The 21,094-nt window shown below is 35.2% G+C and overlaps 1 protein-coding gene across 1 annotated transcript in view; it reads left to right on the forward strand.

Annotated features, from left to right (window-relative positions):
- Positions 1-21,094, forward strand: part of AQR (aquarius intron-binding spliceosomal factor) — a 95,136-nt gene that overhangs the window by 2,600 nt on the left and 71,442 nt on the right. Inside the window, exons 2-9 of the mRNA XM_044232040.1 lie at positions 2,599-2,655; positions 3,168-3,208; positions 9,126-9,161; positions 11,967-12,087; positions 14,488-14,628; positions 16,288-16,356; positions 17,434-17,534; positions 20,919-20,995. Coding sequence (XP_044087975.1) covers positions 2,599-2,655; positions 3,168-3,208; positions 9,126-9,161; positions 11,967-12,087; positions 14,488-14,628; positions 16,288-16,356; positions 17,434-17,534; positions 20,919-20,995 — 643 coding nt within the window. The remainder of the gene's footprint in view (positions 1-2,598; positions 2,656-3,167; positions 3,209-9,125; positions 9,162-11,966; positions 12,088-14,487; positions 14,629-16,287; positions 16,357-17,433; positions 17,535-20,918; positions 20,996-21,094) is intronic.

Below are 21,094 nucleotides of genomic sequence, written 5' to 3' on the forward strand. Positions count from 1 at the left end.
TCTTTGGGACTTGTTAAATGTGAGATGCCTAGTAAACATTCAGTTGAAAATATTGAGGAGGCAGTTGAATATGTGCGTTTAGAGTACCTGAGCAAGCTGTGGGCTTGAATATAAATTTTGTATTTTTTCACCCAAGATGGTATTTAAAACTGTAGGATTGACTGATATTGTCCCAGGGAATGTTATTTGTGAACATGTAACTTTTACTGTATCCTACATTAGATTGAGAGAGCTGAGGCTAGGAACCGTGTCTGATTTATTCCCCATGTACCCCCAGTGCCTAGCATTGTACTAGGTGCACATTGTGTGATGAGTATTTGTTAAAAGAGTGAGTGAATTAATGGGTAAACATACCAGAGCATTAAAAATATAGAAGTAGGGATGAACATTCTCAGCAGTATTGGGCCATGGACAGCAAACATGAATGCCTAATATCTGCTAGATACCGTTTTGGGCTCTTATAGGCTGCAAAGATAAATAAAATGTGATCCTTGTATTTAGGGAGTTCAGTTTCTGGGAGACTTTAAGAGACTTTTAAGTTTCTCGGAGACTTTAACTCATCATAGTTCAGTCAATAAATACCAGAATAGAGATGTGAGGGAAATGCTTTGAGAACACAGTTTTAAATGGAAAGTTTTGTCTAAGAAAAGACTGTCAGGAAAGAATCTTCTTCCCATTGAGAAAGTGCCATTTTAGATGGACTTGAAAACATAAATAGGGACATGAGGAAATGGATTTTCTAGCTGGAGGGGGTATCTTGGATTTAGGTGCTGGTTTATTCTTTTTCTTCTTCTCTTTCTCCTCCCATTTCTCCTTCCTCCTTCTTCATTTCTGAGTACCTGACCAGAGAAGGTATTTTAAAATTATTATTAAATGAGTAAGTTGCAGAGCTTAAAATTTAGTTTTAAAGAGATCAGAAATCTGAACTTTGTGAATTCAGTTTTTCATGCTACTGTATTTTATGTCCTTTTTGTCTTACAGTAAAATTTATTTTGAACAATCTATGCTGTCATAGCTATGTTAAGTGGGAAATGGAAAGAGTTTCTGTTTTGCATGAGACTGGAGAGTATGGGGGAAGGCAGTATATTCTCGAAGGTAGTAGTGTCTGAGAGGTCACAGGTTCGACCCCAAGGAAAAGCTGGATCAGATATTTACAATAAGCAGTTTTGATCAGAAGATAGGATTTACATATGTGTTTGGAAGACCCTAAATCCATGGAAACTGATCGGATTCAGTTCTCTTAATGGTATGAGGTGAGTAAAAGTAGTTTGTGTGAGCCCATAGGCAGTGGAATGAGGAATGAGAATACCATAAGATAATTGGGGGTAGAAGTGTTTTCTGTTGGGTTGGAGGCTAATTGATAGTTTGGGAAGGTGTCACGTAAGTGGGCCGTTGATATATGGGTTGGAGAGACTTCCTCAGGGTCAGTGTCCTCACTGCTTGTGAGACCCTTTGGGTGTGCTTACTGGGATAGGTACTTAGCTATAGAAGCAAAGAAGATATGAGTCCCATCTCTTTAGTGTTCCACTTAGGCAGACAGGAAGATGGACAAGCAATCAAATGATTGATAATACAGAAAGATAAGACTATAGTAGAGTTCTTTATGAAATGAAGAGAAGGAAGAAACAATTATCACCCTCAGGTAGGGTTGAGGAAAACCTCATAGAAGAGGTAACATTTCAGATTTTACTTTATTTGTTCATTCAGCCATGCACCTGTGCGTATATACCTACACACGTCAATCCATTGGCTATTATTTGAGTTCCTCCAGTATACCAGACACTGTGCAGATAACACTTTCTTATAAATGTGTTGAATCTTTGTACTTAACAGAGTTTTCTGTTTTTCAAGAGATTGCAGTTTAGTTTCTTTTTAAAAAAATGCATATTAATAAGACCAAGTTTTTTCTTGATATTATATAATAATATACAACCCATCTAAAGATCTGGAAATACTCTGTGTGTGTGTGTGTGTGTGTGTGTATGTGTGTATATATATATATATATATATATATATATATATATAATCTGCTGAAGTATATCAGCTCTTTTGTTTTCTGTAATAACCTGCTTATAGATTAGAAACTTTTTAGGTTTCATTATGTGTGTCTAGGTGTCCACTAATCACTTAAAGCTATTGTTTTACAAGTAAACATTCCTGAAGATTTTGAATCTGTTTTTCAATACTTGCTCAATTCTTAACTAATTGTAATTTTGGGGAGCTCACTTAACTCTAGGATCTAGGGTGTTCTTTCTAGGCAATTTCTGGGTTTCATTGTCTCTATGCTGAAGATGTTTGACTGTGGTTATTAACTGGGTCCTACTGTTCCTCTTGGTGTGGTTAGAAAAGTTTGTTTTGTTTTTGTAAATCACAAGAGCAGTGTGCAGTGCAGGGCATTACTGGCATTTAGTGGATTGGGGCCAAGGATGCTGACTGGCCTGCATGCCTGTATAGTCCTCCTAGGAGGTGGAATTACTCTGTCCTCCCAATGCCTGTAGTGCCCTATTAAGAAATAGCTTGTTATTGTATGAATCCAATCTTCTAGCTCAACAATGGTATGAACCTGTGACTTATTATTTATACTATTTATTTTTGCAGTTAGCATGTAAATACTGGGCTCCTCATATCAAGAAAAAATCACCTTTTGATATAAAGGTAAGTATTTTGGGGTTACAACATTCTTTTTGTATAGGTATGTTCTTTTTATCTCATTTTTAAGGACTAATTCAACAAAAGCTTTCCCTGCTCTGAGGGGAGCCTGCTTCCCCTTCTCTCTGCCTGCCTCTCTGCCTACTTATGATCTCTGTCAAATAAATAAATAAAATCTTAAAAAAAAAAAAAAAGTCCAGTGCTCTATCCGCTACATGACAGAGCCACCTTGAATACATGATTTTAGTGATTGTTTCTAGGACTCTTTTCATATATATATATATATATATATATATATATATTATTATTTATCTTCTACTACTTTGCTTTCTATTATTTTACATTTTGAGGACTATGATGAGGTTATAAAAAAAATCTCTTAAGTAATTATTTCAGTAATATTTTTAAGTATCCTAAGCCAGCTTATTTTATATAAACTCAGTAACTGGAAACTACCAACTTGGGATCTAAAAAAATGCTGTTTGAGATATTAAATATTTTTATATTTTTGATAACAGGTCATTGAAGATATATATGAAAAAGAGATTGTCAAATCGAGGTAAGAATGAGTTTAATTTTCATATATAGAGGTTAGGTGGGACCAAGTTGGATCTCTTTTGCACTCCTAAACTAAATGTGATCGTAACTAGCAACTTTTTTCTTTCTTTTTGATTTGGTCATTGGGGAGATGGTGGCCAGAAAAACTTTTATATCTAGCTGCTGCAATGTATAGAATATATGTAAAATAATAAAAATAAATAATAGAAAAGAAGGGGGTAAGTTTTGAGAACAATCTTCCGTGTCCCTTAACCCTTGATTTATTTATCTACATTTTTTTTTTCAATTTATTTATTTTCAGAAAAACATTATTCATTATTTTTTCACCATACCCAGTGCTCCATGCAAGCCGTGCCCTCTATAATACCCACCACCTGGCACCCCAACCTCCCACCCTTCCGCCACTTCAAAGCCCTCAGATTGTTTTTCAGAGTCCATAGTCTCTCATGGGGAGGTGAACCATGAGAGACTACATATTTTTTTTAATACAGAAAGCTTATACTGTACACATCATTCCATCTCATCTTTTTTTTTTTTTAATGTATTTTGGGTATGTTTCTGAATCTGCAGCTGTAGACATACATGCCTACATGTGAGTGTTTTAGAAGAATAATTGATTAAGTGTTTTCATATAAAATGGAAACATTTAGGTTATGACTAAAAAAACTTAAAAATCTCAGATTTGTTATTTTTCATATGTTTGAGTCCTAGAAGGTTAATTTTACTAAATATTATGAAGGCAAATCCATGGTAGCATCAAAATGAGAAGCTAGTTGTTTTTGCTTTAATGATTGATTTGTGAGCATATAAAAGGAAGCAGGACCAAAGATCATGTTAAGGATTTTGTTTCTTATCTGAAGAATAATGAGAAGTTAAGCATGTAAGCTTAACTTGGTTAAGATGGTGATATTTAAAAAAAAGAATTTGAGGGTACAAGAAGCAAGAAATTAGGTGAGTATTGTAGTAATTACATTCCAGATAATGGTGGCTTGAACTAGCTTGGAAGATTGAGATATAGAGGTGTGCCAATTTGAGATAGAAGTGGCAAGATGGTTGGTGGTTGGATGTGGTAGATGAGGGAAAGGGGAGAATCAAAGACTTCTCTAAGTTTTTGGCTTAGGTTAATTAGTGGATTCCATTACTGATTTCTCCTGTTGTTGTTAGGGATGGAGTTGGGCATAGATCATTAGTCCAAAGGTTGAATTCTAAGTAGTAAAGAGCCATGCAGATGGAGATGTAGAGTAAACAGTTGGGTATCTCAGTACAGAGCTCACAAAAGATGATAGAGTTGAGCCTGCTTTGTATCAACCACTATGTCAGTGCTAAAGGAACAACAGTGAACATGGCAGATAAAGTCTCTACTCACTGAGCTTGTGTTCTAGTTCTAGTCCAGACAGGAAATATACAGGTATATAATGTCTCAGGTAGTATTATAAATTTAAGTGTGTTTAGGGTAGTTACAAGGACCATTTTAGATTGAATGATTGAGGAAATCCTCTAAAGATACAACATTTGAGCAGATATATAACTTATGACTTGGTCTGGAAATGGGCATGGATGAGATTACCTAATAAAACTTAAATAAATGGGTAGATAAATTCTAGGATTCTTTTTTCTTACATATTAAGAATATACCAATCTGAAAATCATCTTGAACCTTCTCAACTAGTTTTCTGTCTCTTCAGAGTGGCTTTACTTCAGTGGAAAGTAATTGCTTGTGATTTTGTTTGCTTGTTTGTTTCATTCAAAACCTTAGTGATTAATATTTCTTCTTAAAGATAATTTTTATGTGACTAATAACCAAAAGCTGCCAGTGTTTTTAAATTATGTACTTGGCTACATTATTTTTAGTTGTAAAAGAAGTAACTATTGTTGGCCAGGCTCACTAAGATTTATCATGGCCCTCTTATCAGTCATTTTCTCACCTTGTATACATTTGAATACTTAAAGTAAACTGATTACATTTTGCCCTCTATCTCAAAGTTCAGAAAGTGAAGTGTACTTCTATAATACATAAACTGTAATGTGTATATATGTTTTCATCATAAGTGTACTCTTGAATTCCCATTCCCTGAGGTAGATAATATATATTTAGATTTTTATTTATTTATTTATTTATTTATTTATTTTTAAAGATTTTATTTATTTATTTGACAGAGATCACAAGTAGGCAGAGAGGCAGGCAGAGAGAGAGAGGAGGAAGCAGGCTCCCTGCTGAGCAGAGAGCCTGATGCGGGACTCGATCCCAGGACCCGGAGATCACGACCTGAGCCGAAGGCAGCGGCTTAACCCACTGAGCCACCCAGGCGCCCTATATTTACATTTTTAAATGACCGTGTTTTAGACTAGTGTCTGAGGAAGCTGTTTTGCTGAGTTATGTGCTGGTAATATCTTCATTATTGGAGAATGACAATATAAGATTTATTAACTTGTTTGTAGGCTATTAAAACAGACAGTTTAAAGCTGTAAGGTACTCTTCATATTACACATTAATGTTCTTATAATACACATTTTTTGCATATCAACCCTATTTCTGTAGGAGGAATCTGGGAAATAAATCAGTCAGTTCTTAATATTCTTATGGTAAGAATAACTTCTAGGATCTCAAAAGTGGTGAAATACCATCTCGCTCAGTCACCCATGAATGTGTGGTCTATTACACAATTGATTTGAAATATGAAATACGAAAAGGATATTTCGTATCCTTACATTTTCAGATTTGGCAAACATATCTTAATATTTTTTTGTTTAATTTTAATGTATTAAAAATAATCATAATTGTTATTTGTTAAGTGCTTACTGTGTACCAGATTCTGTTCTAAGCATCTTGCATGTATAGTAGCTCATTTTTCCTCACAACAACATGTGATAGTCACAGAATTATTCTTGTTTTATTGATGAGGAAACTGCAGTACAGAGGGGTTAAATAGTAGTTAACCCAAAATGTTTCCCAGTAGTTAGAGGAAGAGCTAGGTATTTTTTTTTTTTTTAAGGATTTTATTTATCCATTTGACAGAGACAGAGAGAGAGAGAAAACAAGCCAGAGGTAATGAGAGAGGGAGAAGCAGGCCTCCCACTGAGCAGGGAGCCTGATGTGGGGCTCGATCCCAGGACCCTGGGATCATGACCCAAGCCTAAGGCAGAGGCTTTAACCCCTGAGCCACCCAGGCACACCCTCCTCCAATCCTCCATTCTTTTTTTTTTTTTTTTTTTTTTTAAAGATTTTATTTATTTATTTGACAGGCAGAGATCACAAGTAGGCAGAGAGGCAGGCAGAGAGAGAGGAAGAAGCAGGCTCCCTGCTGAGCAGAGAGCCCTATGTGGGGCTCGATCCCAGGACCCTGGGATCACGACCTGAGCCGAAGGCAGTGGCTTTAACCCACTGAGCCACCCAGGCGCCCCCAATCCTCCATTCTTAAGCAGTGCAGGGAACATTACCTTTTAGAACTCCCTTAAATAGCACACTTTGTATGACAATTCTGTTATGAATCCATCTAAGTGGCTTTTATGCAGGAAAAAAAGTGAGTTGTACTATAGTATACTTTTGCAAATGTACATATTTGTTTTGATTTAAAATGTTTAAACCCCAGGGTGCCTGGCCGGCTTACCCAGAAGAGCATGTAACTCTTGAACTCATGGTCATAAGTTTGAGACCCACATGGCATGTAGAAGTTACTTAAATAAATTTTAAAAACTTAAAAAGTGTTTGAACCTCTTTGCTATGAAACATAATACAAAAAAGGGCATAAAACAGAAATGTTTAGCCTTCTAGATTATTACCATTCATAACCACCACCAAGATAATAAAAGCCAGTATTTGTTAGCATCCCAGAAGCCCTTGCATGGCCTTTTGCTTTAACTAATTTTGAGTTGTAAGTATGGAAACATGAACACCATAGTTTTGCTTGTTTTTAAACTTTAAATAGAATCCTGTGATATACTCTTTTGTGGCTGGCTTCTTTTGTTCACTATTCTTATTTGTTTTTTTAATCATCTACTTTTACAACAAATCTGGATATAGGTAGTTCAGAAGTTAATGTGAGAGCCTTTGTCTCCCATCCAAGTACTAACCAGGCCCGACCCTGCTTAGCTTCCGAGATCAGACGAGATTGGGCGCGTTCAGGGTGGTATGGCCGTAGACTGTGAGAGCCTTTGTCAACCTTTTCACAATTTTGGGGGGGAGGGGGTGCTTTCCGTATGTGGTTGCAAGATGGCTCCCACAACTCCAGACCTCACGTGTTCACACAGTTATTTCCCAAGAGAACCAGCAGTGGCGATTAGAACAGCAAGGCTTATTGGCAGAATAAAACTCCAAATTTAATGAATACCACCAAGATTGCTAGAGGTAAAATTAAAGTTGAGTGTTTTTGCTTTATTTTGACCTATCATGACTTATTTTTCTCTTGTCCAGTCATTCGGAAGTAAATTGTCTACTTTGCCACTTTTGAATATGAGGAAACTGGGTCCCAGGATGTTTAAAAGATGTTGTGAACTCAAAAAGATGTTTTGAGTCATGCCCAAAATATGATCTTCTTCTTCTCTTCTTTTTAAAAAATTAATTAATTAATAATAATACTTTTTTTTTTTTTTTTTTTAGGGAGAGAGAGCAAGGGGGCAGGGGTGGGGCAGAGGGAGATGGAGAAAGATCTTAAGCAGGCTCCACACATCTAGTGCAGAGGCTTGAACCCACGACCCCAAGATCATGACCTGAGCCTAAACCAAGAGTCAGAGGCTCAACCAACTGAGCAACCCAAGGCGCCCTTAGAATACTGTCTTCTATATTATGAGCTGGTATTTTTTCTTTCTTTCATCAAGAGGAGGATCCTTTCTGTGACTGAAGAAATTAAGCATGCAGTTGTGCATAGTGGACACTGAGTGAATTCTGTTCACCGTCATGTCTGCAGCTGGAGACCTAGTGTGTCTGACACACAAGATATTATATCCACTCCATGGTCTGGCTGCCTGTAGAAGCCAGTACTTTCTCAGTGTTCTATCTTTGTGCTTTTGCACAGTAAAAACTTTCATTTTATTCTCAGTAAAGTTCTGTGACATTGTTTGCTTAGTGAAACTATGTAAGAGATTGGAAATCAGGGGAGTAGTATTTTAACAGGATAATCGTTTCTTGGGGTATTATAGATTCATAATGCCTACACATTTAATTTTCAAAGCTGGAGGCTATTATCTAGTGGCAGTGTTCTACTCTGACTACTGTATTTCCAATATGCAAAATGGTAAAACCGAATTAGTGGACATTTGAACCTGCCTTTGGAGAGATACCTGGAAACTACAGCATTATTTATTCTTATAAAACAAAGTATTTTTATTTTAAAAAAGACAGTCTAGTAAATAAAGATATCTAATACTCCTTTCATAATTTTGTCATATTGTAGACTTAAGGTCAAGACTTATAAAAGCTGTGAAAAGTCTGATTCCTGTGATAGAGATACATGTGTCCCTTGTACTTCCAGGAGGGCATGACTCCAGAATGTTTCCTTTTGAATATTGATAAAAGGATGTTTGTCATTGCTTAAGAAGTTAATATAGGCTACCTATTGGCAATTGTGATCCAATAATATGGATAGTGATGAACATTTGTGTTTTCATTAAAATTATTTGCCTTATTAACCTATGTGTTATATCTCAGTATGTCATGGTTCTAATTATGTTTGTTAATACAGGTAGGGTAAGGTTTCATCTCTCCTATTAAGTAACTTTTCTTAGTTTTTAAAAAATAAACTACCCTGACAAAATACAAAGAAAAAGCATAAAAGCAAAATTAACTTTCTCATTGCATATTAAAATATGATTCTGATATGTGGGTCGATATTAAAACAAGATTCCAAAATGCATCTGTATTAATGACTGAAATATTTATATTTTCTGTTTAAACATTTTTATTATTTATTTTTATACTTTAGGTTTGCCATCAGAAAGATAATGCTCTTGGAATTTAGGTGAGTTAAAAGACTTGACTTTGATGAAGTTAAAGATGGTGTCAGATCTATATTGTCTGTATACCATAGGGATACCTGTATCATGTTTTTTTAATTCTAGTGTAGTTAACATACAGCATTATGTTAGGTTCAGGTGCAATATAGTGATTTAACAATTCCATACATCAGTAGGTGCTCATCTTGACAAGGGCACTTCTAAATCCCCGTCACCTATTTCACCCATCTCCCCACCCATCTACCCATATCATCCTGAGCAGATCATCTACTTTCATAGCCTCAGTTCCTTATCTGAAAATGTTAAGAATGGATTTGGAGTTTACTGTGTAGTCAGATAATCCCCAAGATAAAACATTAGTATTAAAAACTGACAAGCCAGTGATAAACCTCTGAGGCATCCAGCAGAAACAAATGTAAGGGTACTCTGGAAGGATATGTATCCCAATTGCATTGCAGAAAAATTCCTATAGAACCGTAGTCAAATTGAGTTCTTAGTCCCTAATTATAAAGCATGTTAGGATAATAATCAACTCTAAGCTGGTCAGTTGAAATAACAGGAGAATTATATCCCCATCCTACCCACGCAGGACCTTAGATAATAATTGATATACACTGTCAAATCATTATGTTTAAAACTGAATATAACAGAAGAAATTGTGCGAACATGGAATAGGATACTAAAAATGGATAGATTTGGGGAAAACAGAAATAAAAATTATTGAAATTTTAAAACTCAGTGGACAAATTAGATACAGGCACATTGGAGATATTGCAGGTTCAGTTTTAGACCACCGCAATAAAGCAAGTCAAACGTATTTTCTGGTTTCCTAGTGCATATAAAAGTGTTATGTTTATACTATTTATAGTCTATTAAGTGTGCAACAGAATTATGTCTAAAAAAATTCTATATACCTTAATTTAAAAATACCTACTTGCTAAAAAGTGCTAACCATCATTTGAGCTTTCAATAAGCATGATCACAAATCATGGATTTCCATAACAAATATAATAATAATAATCAGAAAGTTTGAAATATTCTTATTGCCAAATTCTTTGATAATTCTTATTATCAAAATGTGACAGACACACAGTTAGCAAATACTGTTAGGAAAAAATGGTGCTGTTAGACTTGGTCAATGCAACATTGCCACAGACCCTTCAATTTGTGAAAAATGCAACGTCTGCAAAACTGAATAAAGCAAAGCACAATAAAAGAGCATAGGCCTGTGGTGGATTAGACACAGCCAAAGAGGGGATTAGTGGACTGGAATATAGAAAATGAATTAATAATAGCAAAGAGAAATAGAGATGAATAATATAAAAGGAAATTCAGAGATACAAAGGTGAAAATCCGAAAGTCCAATAATAATTTCAGAAGAGATTTAGGGAGAATGGAGAAGTAGCCATTTAGAAGAGATGGTGGTTAAGAATTTTCTACAGTTGAAACATGAGTTTTAGATTCAGGAAGTACAGTAATAACTCAAAAGAACAACTGAAGACTGACAAAGACGGAATGAAGATCTCATCTGCTAGAGGAAAAAAAGACATTACTCAAACAAGGATGCGTAGATTAATTGTAGATTTCTCTGCTGTAGTAATAATGTAATAGAATGAGACCAATACAAGAAAAAATTACAACCCAGAAAGAATTATATAACCAGCTAAATTGTCATGAAATAAATTTCAAACAGATTAATACTAACAGATTTGCTGAGAGAAGTTCTAAAGGATATTATTTGGGAAAAAGGAATTTAAACTTGTAAGAAAGGAATGAAAGAAGCTTTGTGCATTTTATTTATTAAAGAGCATTCAAGTGCTTTACTTGGAGCCTTTTGATCATCATTTTAAGTAAAATTCCACTTGTCCGGTTTCTTAGGTTCTTATAAATAAAGTATCTTTACTTTATAAATAAAGTAAGTATTGCTAAAGATGGAAGTACTGATGTGAGCATAAGAGGAAGTAGAAAAATCACAGTGTTACAGCAGAATCTAAAGCACTTAACTATGTGGGTTTGTTCATAGGCCTGCACACATGTGTTTGAATGATTGCAACATGCATGTGGCGTGATTTAAAAGTGGGAACAAAACACTTTTTTAAAATTGGTGCTCAAGAGTATTTTAAAATTGGCTTTTTTAAAATTGGCGCTCAAGAGTATTTTAACCCCAGTGTGGTAAATGATGTTTATAAGTACCCTGAATGGTAGCTAAGTTCTCAGAAGAACTCTAAGAAATCAGAAATACTGAAATTTATATATAATAATTGTAGCTTTGGAGAATAAGAGTTTATGCTTTCAAGGCAGGAAGACAGCAAAGATTACTAACATGTAATTATTATCATCAGAACACTGGATATTCCTTATCTAAAACTCTTCATGAAATAAAAAACCAGAATGATATTATGGGCAATTTCAGCAGATAAATGCATCTGAGACATTAATATTACCTCATATGAGGGCCAAATAACTTCCAGAAACTAAGAAAGAGACTTAATAAAAAGAAGCATTTTAATACCTGATTTACTAGGTATTCAACATAAGTCAGTTTTCAAGTTAACTGGCATATTCCCTCCAAGATACCAAAATTCCTATTTTGAGACTGTGGTGAGCAATACTCCTTAATAAATTTTAAAAATTGGTAGCAGATAGCAATGACCTAGATTATAGGTGAGTTTGTAAAGGATTTCCAAGTCATGTAGTTTTTTAAAAAGTTTTCAGAAAGTTGTAGATAATCATGATTTTCCAGGTAAGTGACATATTATGGTGAGTGGTGTTAACTAATGAAGTATTCTGTGCTTTTTCACTCTTCACAGCCAGTATCTTGAAAATTACCTCTGGATGAATTATTCTCCAGAGGTGTCCAGCAAGGCCTATTTAATGTCAATCTGCTGTATGGTGAATGAGAAATTCAGAGAAAATGTCCCTGCATGGGAGGTAACAGATTTAAATTACTTCAGAGCTTTCATACTCTGTTTAAGCCATTAAAAAGTAGAACTTTTGACTGATAATAAATAATGCTTTTAGAATGGAACTTTCCCCCAAAATTAAGTGTTGAGAAAAAAGTGGATATATGAAGAATACTATTCTTTTTTGGTTTCAATACTTTGTTCAAACTAATTTACTATGAACCAAAACATTATGAAAGTGAAATTATTTTTCTATTTTGGGCTTGAAATGAAGAATGGCATGGATTATAAAGACTTTTCATTAGATCAAAATGAAGTTTATATTAATTAGCACAAATCGTGCTCAAATGAGATCATATTTTTCAGTGTCCTTTTTCACAACAGGGAGTATATATTTGTTTTCTATACATTTCCAAAGTTAAGACATACGTTCATATTATAATTTCACTTTTCTCTTTATCCCCAATTTAGAATCTGCTTTCCCTTTTTGAAATTTCTAGTAGACTGACATTTTCTCTTTGTGCTAGTGTTAATAGAGGCTTGGTCAGTAGAGGTCCAAAATCTAGGTTCTGTTTAGCTGCCATAGAATGATCAGGTCATCAACTTTTTTAAAAGAAGAAAAGGCATGGGTACTTGTCATCTTTTTGTGGCAATGGTCTCTAAATTAAGGAAGTATTAAACTCCTTAAGATAAAACCATGGGTACTTCTCTTGGATATTCATTAAGAAGAGCCATCTTTGGGGAGATTGGAGCCCAGAATCAACTATGGGCCTTCTGTATTATTGAAAGATCCTGCAGATTTCTTGAAGTTTCTTCAAGCTATTATAGGAAGGGAGAGGCAAGATTTTTTGAGCTAAAGAATGACCTGATCAGTTTACATGTTGGTGATTAGGACTTGAAGTAGAGGAATACAGATGAAGAGAAGAGGATATACTAAGATTTAGAAAGTAGAATTGAGGGCACCTGGGTGGCTCATTTGGTTAAGCGACTGCCTTTGGCTCAGGTCATGATCCCAGAGTTCCAGGATGGAGTCCCGTATCAGGCTCCCAGCTCCATGGGGAGTCTGCTTCTCCCTCTGACCTTCTCCCGTCTCATCTTCTCTCTCACTCTCTCTCTCTCTCAAATAAATAAAATCTTTTTTTTTTTAAAGTAGAATTGACAGGATTTCATAACTGAATAATTAATATTAGGGAAGGGTGTTATTTCCAATAAGTTTCCAGTCTTGGGCAACTGAGTATAATAGATTATACTGCCATTTACCCTGATAGGTAATAATAATAGAGGGTTGAGAAGTACCAAGGAGGGTACAAAAACTGTTGAATTGATTTTTGGACTTACTGAGTTTAAATTGCCTTTTGAATATCTAGATGAAATTATCTAGTAGACAGAGGAATCCTGGAATGTAGAGTTAATAATGAGAGTAATCTACTGAGGATATATATTTGGAATCACTAGCATATGTTTTTGAAGTCAAGGGATGGGAAAAGAAGAATGAGGTTAGAACCATAAAATATGAACATGTATACAACAGAAGAAGAGGAGCCCTCAGCATTTGAAAAGGAGTTTGGGGTTGGAAGAGCCCTTGGACTTGATAGCCCTAATAGCCTCAGGGACATCCTTGAGGTAGAAGCCTATTTTAGAGAAGTAAATGAAAACAACTAATGTAGACCACACATTTGGAGCACTTTTCTGAAAGAAGAGATGTGGAAGTAACTTGATGGGGAGGTAGATCAGAGGGAAGCTTCAATATATTTACGTTGTCTACTTTTTGTATATTACTTACATGTTAAGAGGAAAGAGCTAATACGATGCAGACATGGGAGAGGCTGTCTTTGAGATTAGTTAGTGGGAAACTAATTTTTGCTAAAGATTTTTTTTTGCTTATGTTAGAAGAATTAAAATGTTTATTAAGATCCTTAGAAAACAAACACTAGGCTAAATGTGAGCATAATCCACAAAAGAAAAAAATAAAGGAAGTAAGCCATTATTTTAGGGACACCTCGCCGGCTAAGTCAGTAGAGCATGAAACTAGATCTTGGGGTCATGAGCTCAAGACCCATGTTTGGCATAGGGATTACTTAAAATATCTATATATATGTATATACATGCATATACATACATATATACGTATATACATGTATATACACATATGTATAATATACACATATATGTATGTACATACATATATATTTTAAACACATGCATAAAACATTATTTTATTAGGTTAAAGTTGTTGCACTCTTTCATGATCTTGCCAGAAACCTATATTTGATTTGTTACCATTAATTATAATTAAGCAAATAATCTTTTTTGTAATTTTTTGGTGTTGTTACTAGACTCCTAAAAAGAGTCTACTGATGTTTGTTTAAGGGAGAAAAAGTGGAGAGCAAGCCATATCAAAATAAATTTTTATTCTTTCTCTTTTCAGACTTTTAAGAAGAAGCCGGACCACTTCCCATTTTTTTTTAAGTGTATCTTGAAAGCAGCATTAGCTGAAACTGATGGTGAATTTTCACTCCATGAACAGACAGTCTTACTGCTTTTTCTTGACCATTGCTTCAATAGTTTGGTAATTCTACTTTATCTTTTGGGAAAACTTTCACATTCTCTTGTTTTTAAGTGGAACATAAATGAAATTGCTTGTATATCCAGCTCTTCATCCGTGGTAGCAGGGATGGAGGATAATGCCAAAGCTTCATTTCGGCCACTTCTCAGAAAAACATTTTTAGAAGAGCCATTCACTTTTAAAATAGATTTGGACTGGATCTCCTTTTTTCTGTCTTGACTCTTAAGGAAGGTGGTAATTAGAACTGAAATTCTCCAAAGGTAGAACAGCAAAGAATCTAGCCAGTATGAACTTTGAGTAATGAGATCTGTGCCACAGTTGCCCACAGAAACTAGCTTTATTACTTTTCAGACATCCTTCGTGCACAAGCTCCCAGGTCAGCAGGAGAGTTTTGTTTTGAGTTGACCAGTTAGGGGCAGTTGTGGATGATCTCTGAAAATCTCTTGGGTGTGTATGACATATTTTCATCCCTTATAAGAGTATCTTCAAAAGAATTAAATATTTACAGTAATTAATATTTCTTTTGCACTTCTCTACTGTGGTTAAGTGAAGGTCTGTACCTATTTATTTAAAAATATTTGCTTCTGAAATGATTGTGCTTTCAACCTATGCAGGACCCCAAAGCTGGGGGTTTTTTCGTAAGACTGGATGTTGATAGATGGATGGTTATTACTTGTTGTAGGTACTACCTCACATGAATCTTTTTTAAAAAATGCCTTTACAAAAAATCTTTAAAAAAAAAAAAAAAAAAAAGATTTGTGAAGCCCCCAGTAGATGCCACTATTACCACCTTAACATTTACTGAACTACACAATGCAAATGTAAATATAGACAGGACACTTTATCAAAAATTGAATTAAAAAAAAGATTTTTATTTTTAAAAAGATGGTGCTAGGTTTGGTTAACTTAGAAGCTAGTTTATTATTAAAATACTTCATTTTGGGGCACTCAGGTGGCTCAGTGGGTTAAGCCTCTGCCTTTGGCTCAGGTCATGGTCTCAGAGTCCTGGGATCGAGCCCCGCATTGGGCTCTCCGCTCAGCGGGGAGTCTGCTTCCCTCTCTCTCTCTGCCTGCCTCTCTGCTTACTTGTGATCTCTCTCTCTTTGTGTCAAATAAACAAAATCTTTAAAAAAAAAAAAAAACCAGACCACTTATTATGTAAGTGGAAAATGCCATCAGTTTATTACTTGAGGTAGTTAGGTCTGTGAAGTAGCTAAAAACACTGAATTGGCTGAAACTGAACCAATGTTCCTAGGGAAAATACAGGGTTAGGTCCCTATGAGCCTATGATCACAGCATTTTCATCAGTTGATCAATACATAAACTTGTTTTGTGTGTTTCTGTTTAAAGACACCTTATGTAATAATATATTGTTGATTTATTAACCTTGAAGTCATGGCCAGCAGCACTATAACTGAAGTCTAAACAAACCTTATTTACCACAGGTATTTTCTCCACAAGATACAACACAGCCTTCTTGGAACTGTGGAACACTAAACAGCACTTTGAGCCCTTAATATGAAATATTAAAATATCATTAATTTGAAAGTATTGGTGGTCTGTTTTCACCCCAGGACTTAAAAAATGTGTAGTTATTCCTTATGTAAATATTTAAATTAAAATTCTGGTGTGCTTATAAATTTTTCTTTGTGCCTTAAACAGGAAGTAGACTTGATAAGGAGTCAAGTACAGCAGCTTATCTCCCTCCCAATGTGGATGGGCTTACAGCCTGTAAGTACCTAATTCCATTCAGAAACCTAACGTGTATATGTATTATGTAAGTGGAAAATGCAGTTTAAGACAATGTAGCTTTAATATGGATATAAAATGGTAACTAAAAATCCCCTTTCCTGCTTAGAAAATGTGATTAATTTACTATGCATTAACTTATCATACATGTAGTTTTTTTAAATTTTAGTTTTTATGTATAAGCTAGGAGATCTTTCACCTAATGTCATTATGAGGTAAAATAAGGTAGTATCTATTGAGCTCCTAAAAAAGGGTTAATTTAGCAAAATGTGGTTGTTATTTCATGTGTGTCTTTGGGTGAGACTAAATACAGACTTGAATTTTTTATTTCCTTAGATTAGAATGTATACACAGTTAAAGGAGGTCTAGATCATATTTAATATTAATGACTTCCTTTTTTCTTACCTCAAATCCTTATTGGATCGTATGTGTCACTATGAAAACCAAATCAATTGTGATCTTGGGGAATAAAGTTATAACTATCAAATTTCAGGATAAATAAGAAATTTACTGAAAATTCCATTTCTTGCAATGGGGTTTTTGCGCATACCCAGATATGCAGGCTTATTCACAAGTACCAGTTGATGGTGATAAAAACAGACATATAAATAATGCTAAGTTAAAACTGATAAGTGCCATTAGAAAGAATATAGTTGTGTGGACATTTCCTTGTTTACATGTGACTGCTGTTTCTATGTTCAGTGTTTCAGACTCATTTTTCAGATTTCAGTGATTATACTAATTAGTGTTAATGCTTTAATTTTTCAAACTTAAATCCTTAATTTTAGAAATAGGAAAGAAATTTAATTGATTATTGAGCTTAAGACCTTGACAAGAAAAGGCAGTTTTTATTATTTTTTTGTATTATTAGCAATTATTAAAATTGAATGGTTTTTTAAAATAGAGTTATTAGTTTCATAGTTTTCAGGTTTTATCATGTTGCTTTCAGGTTTTATCCCATAGTATCCACATCTTAGAAAATTAGCTAATAGTGGATCTAATTTTTATCCTTGTAAACTTTAAAGTTACTGGTGATTTAATATCACATCATTCTTTCAGGCACGATTGGAATTAGAATTAAAAAAGACACCTAAGCTAAGAAAATTCTGGAACTTGATTAAAAAGAACGATGAAAAGATGGATCCAGAAGCAAGAGAACAGTATGTTCCCAAAGCTTATTCCTTGTTGGTTTGTTATGCTGTTTTGAATCTTAGATGATATTGACTGATTTGTTGTTTCCTTTATATAAGGCTGAACCAAATAATTAAGAAGTGCTTTTATTGTCATATTTTTCATAAAGATGTGAAGGGAAAACCAGAACATCAACATGTTATTCTTCTTTCTTCTCTGTCTGCTCCAGTGATAAGTATATCACTGATCTTCTGTCTGTCTGTTGACCATAGTTTGTCTCTCATGGATGGATCTCGATTTTCTCCACAATCTTCAGGCTGTCAATCCAACCTTTCTTTGTTTTTCTTACTCTCACACACTTAACAATGACTTTTATACACTCGAACCATCATGCGTTCAACAAATAGTGAATATTTATATTTTGCCAGGTACTATACTAGATATAGGGGATATAGCAGAGAACAAAGTGGAAGTAATTCTTGCCCTATGGAACTTACGTTCTATTTGGGAAAGACAGCAGCAAACAGATCAATTATGTAGTGTTTTAGATGGTGATACATGCTGGGAAAAAAATAAATCAGGTATAAGGATTAAAGAAGCAAGTGAGTGTTATGGGTTCTTTTAATAGTAATATTTATAATCAGTGGGATAAATCTGGCAGCAAGTATTTATTTCAACAAAGTGCTGTTAGTAGGATACGGGGAACTGCATGCTTTAAGAGCTCTCTCTCTCTCCTCTCTTTCTCTCTCTCAGGCTAACTGGCTAACTGTGACCTTGCCTTTCTACGTGGTGGCTGCAGCCGCACTCCTTGTTCTGTTTCCATCTTTTTTTCTTTTCCACTCACTCCTTTTTCTCTGCTTATGTAAATATGCCAAAGACTCCCTTCCCTTGGACCTAGGATAACTTTCTAGCCCTAGCTTATTTTTTCTTCCACTTAGGAGAGTGCTCTGTACATGTGTAGCTAACTAATAACGAAAGCCATGAGTATGGGTGAGATGATTTAGTCAGATACATAAACCCTGAAAAGAGGGTTGAGGACAAAAAGAAGTGAAACCTGGAGTTACGCTGGTGGCTACCGAAAATGGGAAGAACTGTAAAAAGCTGCGTGCCAGAGAAATGAGTTTGGGTGAAAGGGAGTGAGAGCTATACGGACAGGATATTATTAGGGTCAGAATAGGAAAATTCCTTCTTTAATTTCCAACTCTAGCCTCGTCTCTCACAGTGCCTTTCCACCCAACAGCCTCTTGATTGAACTAATCACATGGCATCTGTATTGACTACTCTTTTTTTTTTTTACCCGCTCTTACCATTACCTCAATATGATTTAACCATAAATCTCTGTGGCCCTGACTTCTCTGCTTCCATTCTTCATGTAACTCTTTGCTGTGTACACTTGGCCCTTGAACAGCATGGAGGTTGGGGTACCAATATCCCCCACCATACAATCAGAAGTCCACATATAATTTGTGACTTCCCAAAAATCTAACTGCTAATTCCCTGCTGTTGACCAGAAGGTTTACTAATAATAGTCAGTGAGCACATATTTTGTATACTTTATTTATTACATACTGTACTCTTAAAGGAAGCTAGAGAATAGAAAATGTTAAGAAAATCCTAAGGAAGAGAAAATGTAGTCACAGTACTGTAGTGTATGAATTGAAAAAAATCTGCATGTAAGTAGACCTATACAGTTCAAACCCCTGCTATTGAAGGATCCGTTCTGTTTGCCATGAACTCCATTTTGGCTTAAGTAATCATTGTTCTTCCTCCTAAACTTGCCCTTCTCGCCAATTTCTCTTAATTCTTCCAGACAGTAGGGCTTGGAATATTCCAGTCCTTTGACTAGCAATTTATATCCCCTCCATCAGTCCTATTGGATCATCTTTTGTCCTCTTTGTACTTTCTTGCTAGTCACACTGCTGTTGTCTTAATTCAGGCCTTCATAGCTTCTGATTAAAGCACTACAATAAATTCCTATTTGGTCTTTCTTCCAGCTTTCCCACAACAATGAGCCTAACAAGCCATTTCCATAGAAAATTTTGTTTTGCTTGCCATATTCCTATTCACAAGTTTTCAGTGGTTTCCTGGTTCCCTAGGATAAACTCTGAAGTCCTTGCAGTGACATTCAGAACCCCCAGCTATTTTTTGCGACTCCCCCAAATCCTTGTCCCTGTCTGTTCTTTGTTTGTTAAACTTTGCTTCCCTAAGTACCCTTTCCCCTCCATTCCACTTAATTGAAGGCTAACCTAAGCACTTCTAGACGGACTACTTTAGGCCGCAGTGCTTTCTTCTTGTGAATTCCAGAAACATGCTGTGCGTTTTTTAATTGCAATGCCAGCTGTTCGTGTAATGGTTAGAATATGTGTAGTTATTTAGAAAAAAGATTCTGCAGTCAACATTTAACTAGGCTGCACACTCACTTGCTGTGTAACTGTGGGCAAGGTAACCTCACCTCTTTCAGCACCAGTGTGAAATTGGGACAGTTAGTAGTACCTATTTCAAGGACCATTGTCAGCATTACATGAGATCATTCATATGAAGTACTAAATGCAGCTCAGATCCTGAAACACGAGGTGCTCGATTAATGTCTGCCAGTCTTATTAATTACGTGCTGGTCTGTGTTACTGATTATCTTTAAATTATAATACTTGTCATTTCAAATACATTTTAGTCATTCCTCTCCTTTATATTTCCAGTAAGACTGGCATAATCATTTGCAGCTGCCCAGTACGTGATGAATGTTTGCCGATTGATTGGTATATAGTGCATCTTAAATTAGTAATGAGTAGAATATTGTTTTTTAAACCAACATTTAATTTTTAGACATTGTAATATTCTATGTGATACTTCAAACATATTAAAGTATAGAACTGCTTATTTTATTTTAACTACATACTTAAACATTAAATTTTGAACATTAAGGGCAGACTATAAATGAAATTTTGGAAACTCCTTTCTTGTTCTGACCTTTAAATCATGAGTGAAAACTTTCACAGAAAGAGAAAGGGGTGTTTCTTTCTTTTTTTTTTTTTTAAAGATTTTGTTTATTTATTTGACAGAGAGAGATCACAAGTAGGCAGAGAGGCAGGCAGAGAGAGAGAGAGGAGGAAGCAGGCTCCCTGCCGAGCAGAGAGCCCGCTGCGGGACTCGATCCCAGGACCCTGAGATCATGACCTGAGCCAAAGGCAGCAGCTTAACCCACTGAGCCACCCACGCGCCCGAAAGGGGTGTTTCTTAGCTGGCTTATTACACCAGTAATAAAGAAGCAGCTGTGTGTTCAAATTATGGTCCCAATTTCAGAGAAAAATGGAACATTTGAACAGTGTAAGAAAGGCTCGTTTGACATTTAAAGTTTACTTTTGAAATAATTATTTTTCAAAAATAATTTGGTCAATATTACTCTCTGATTTTAGAGCCTATCAAGAAAGAAGATTTCTTTCACAACTCATACAGAAGTTTATCTCTGTGCTGAAATCAGTGCCTCTTTCTGGTAACTATCTTCTCTTACTTCATTTGTGAAGTTGTCATTTAGGTATCCCGACAGTATTTCCTGGTCTGCAGTCTCAAACCTGCTCTTAGAATAGTTTTA

The sequence above is a fragment of the Neovison vison genome, chromosome 13 (assembly GCF_020171115.1).
Source record: "Neovison vison isolate M4711 chromosome 13, ASM_NN_V1, whole genome shotgun sequence".
In the NCBI taxonomy this organism is placed as follows: Eukaryota; Metazoa; Chordata; class Mammalia; order Carnivora; family Mustelidae; genus Neogale; species Neogale vison.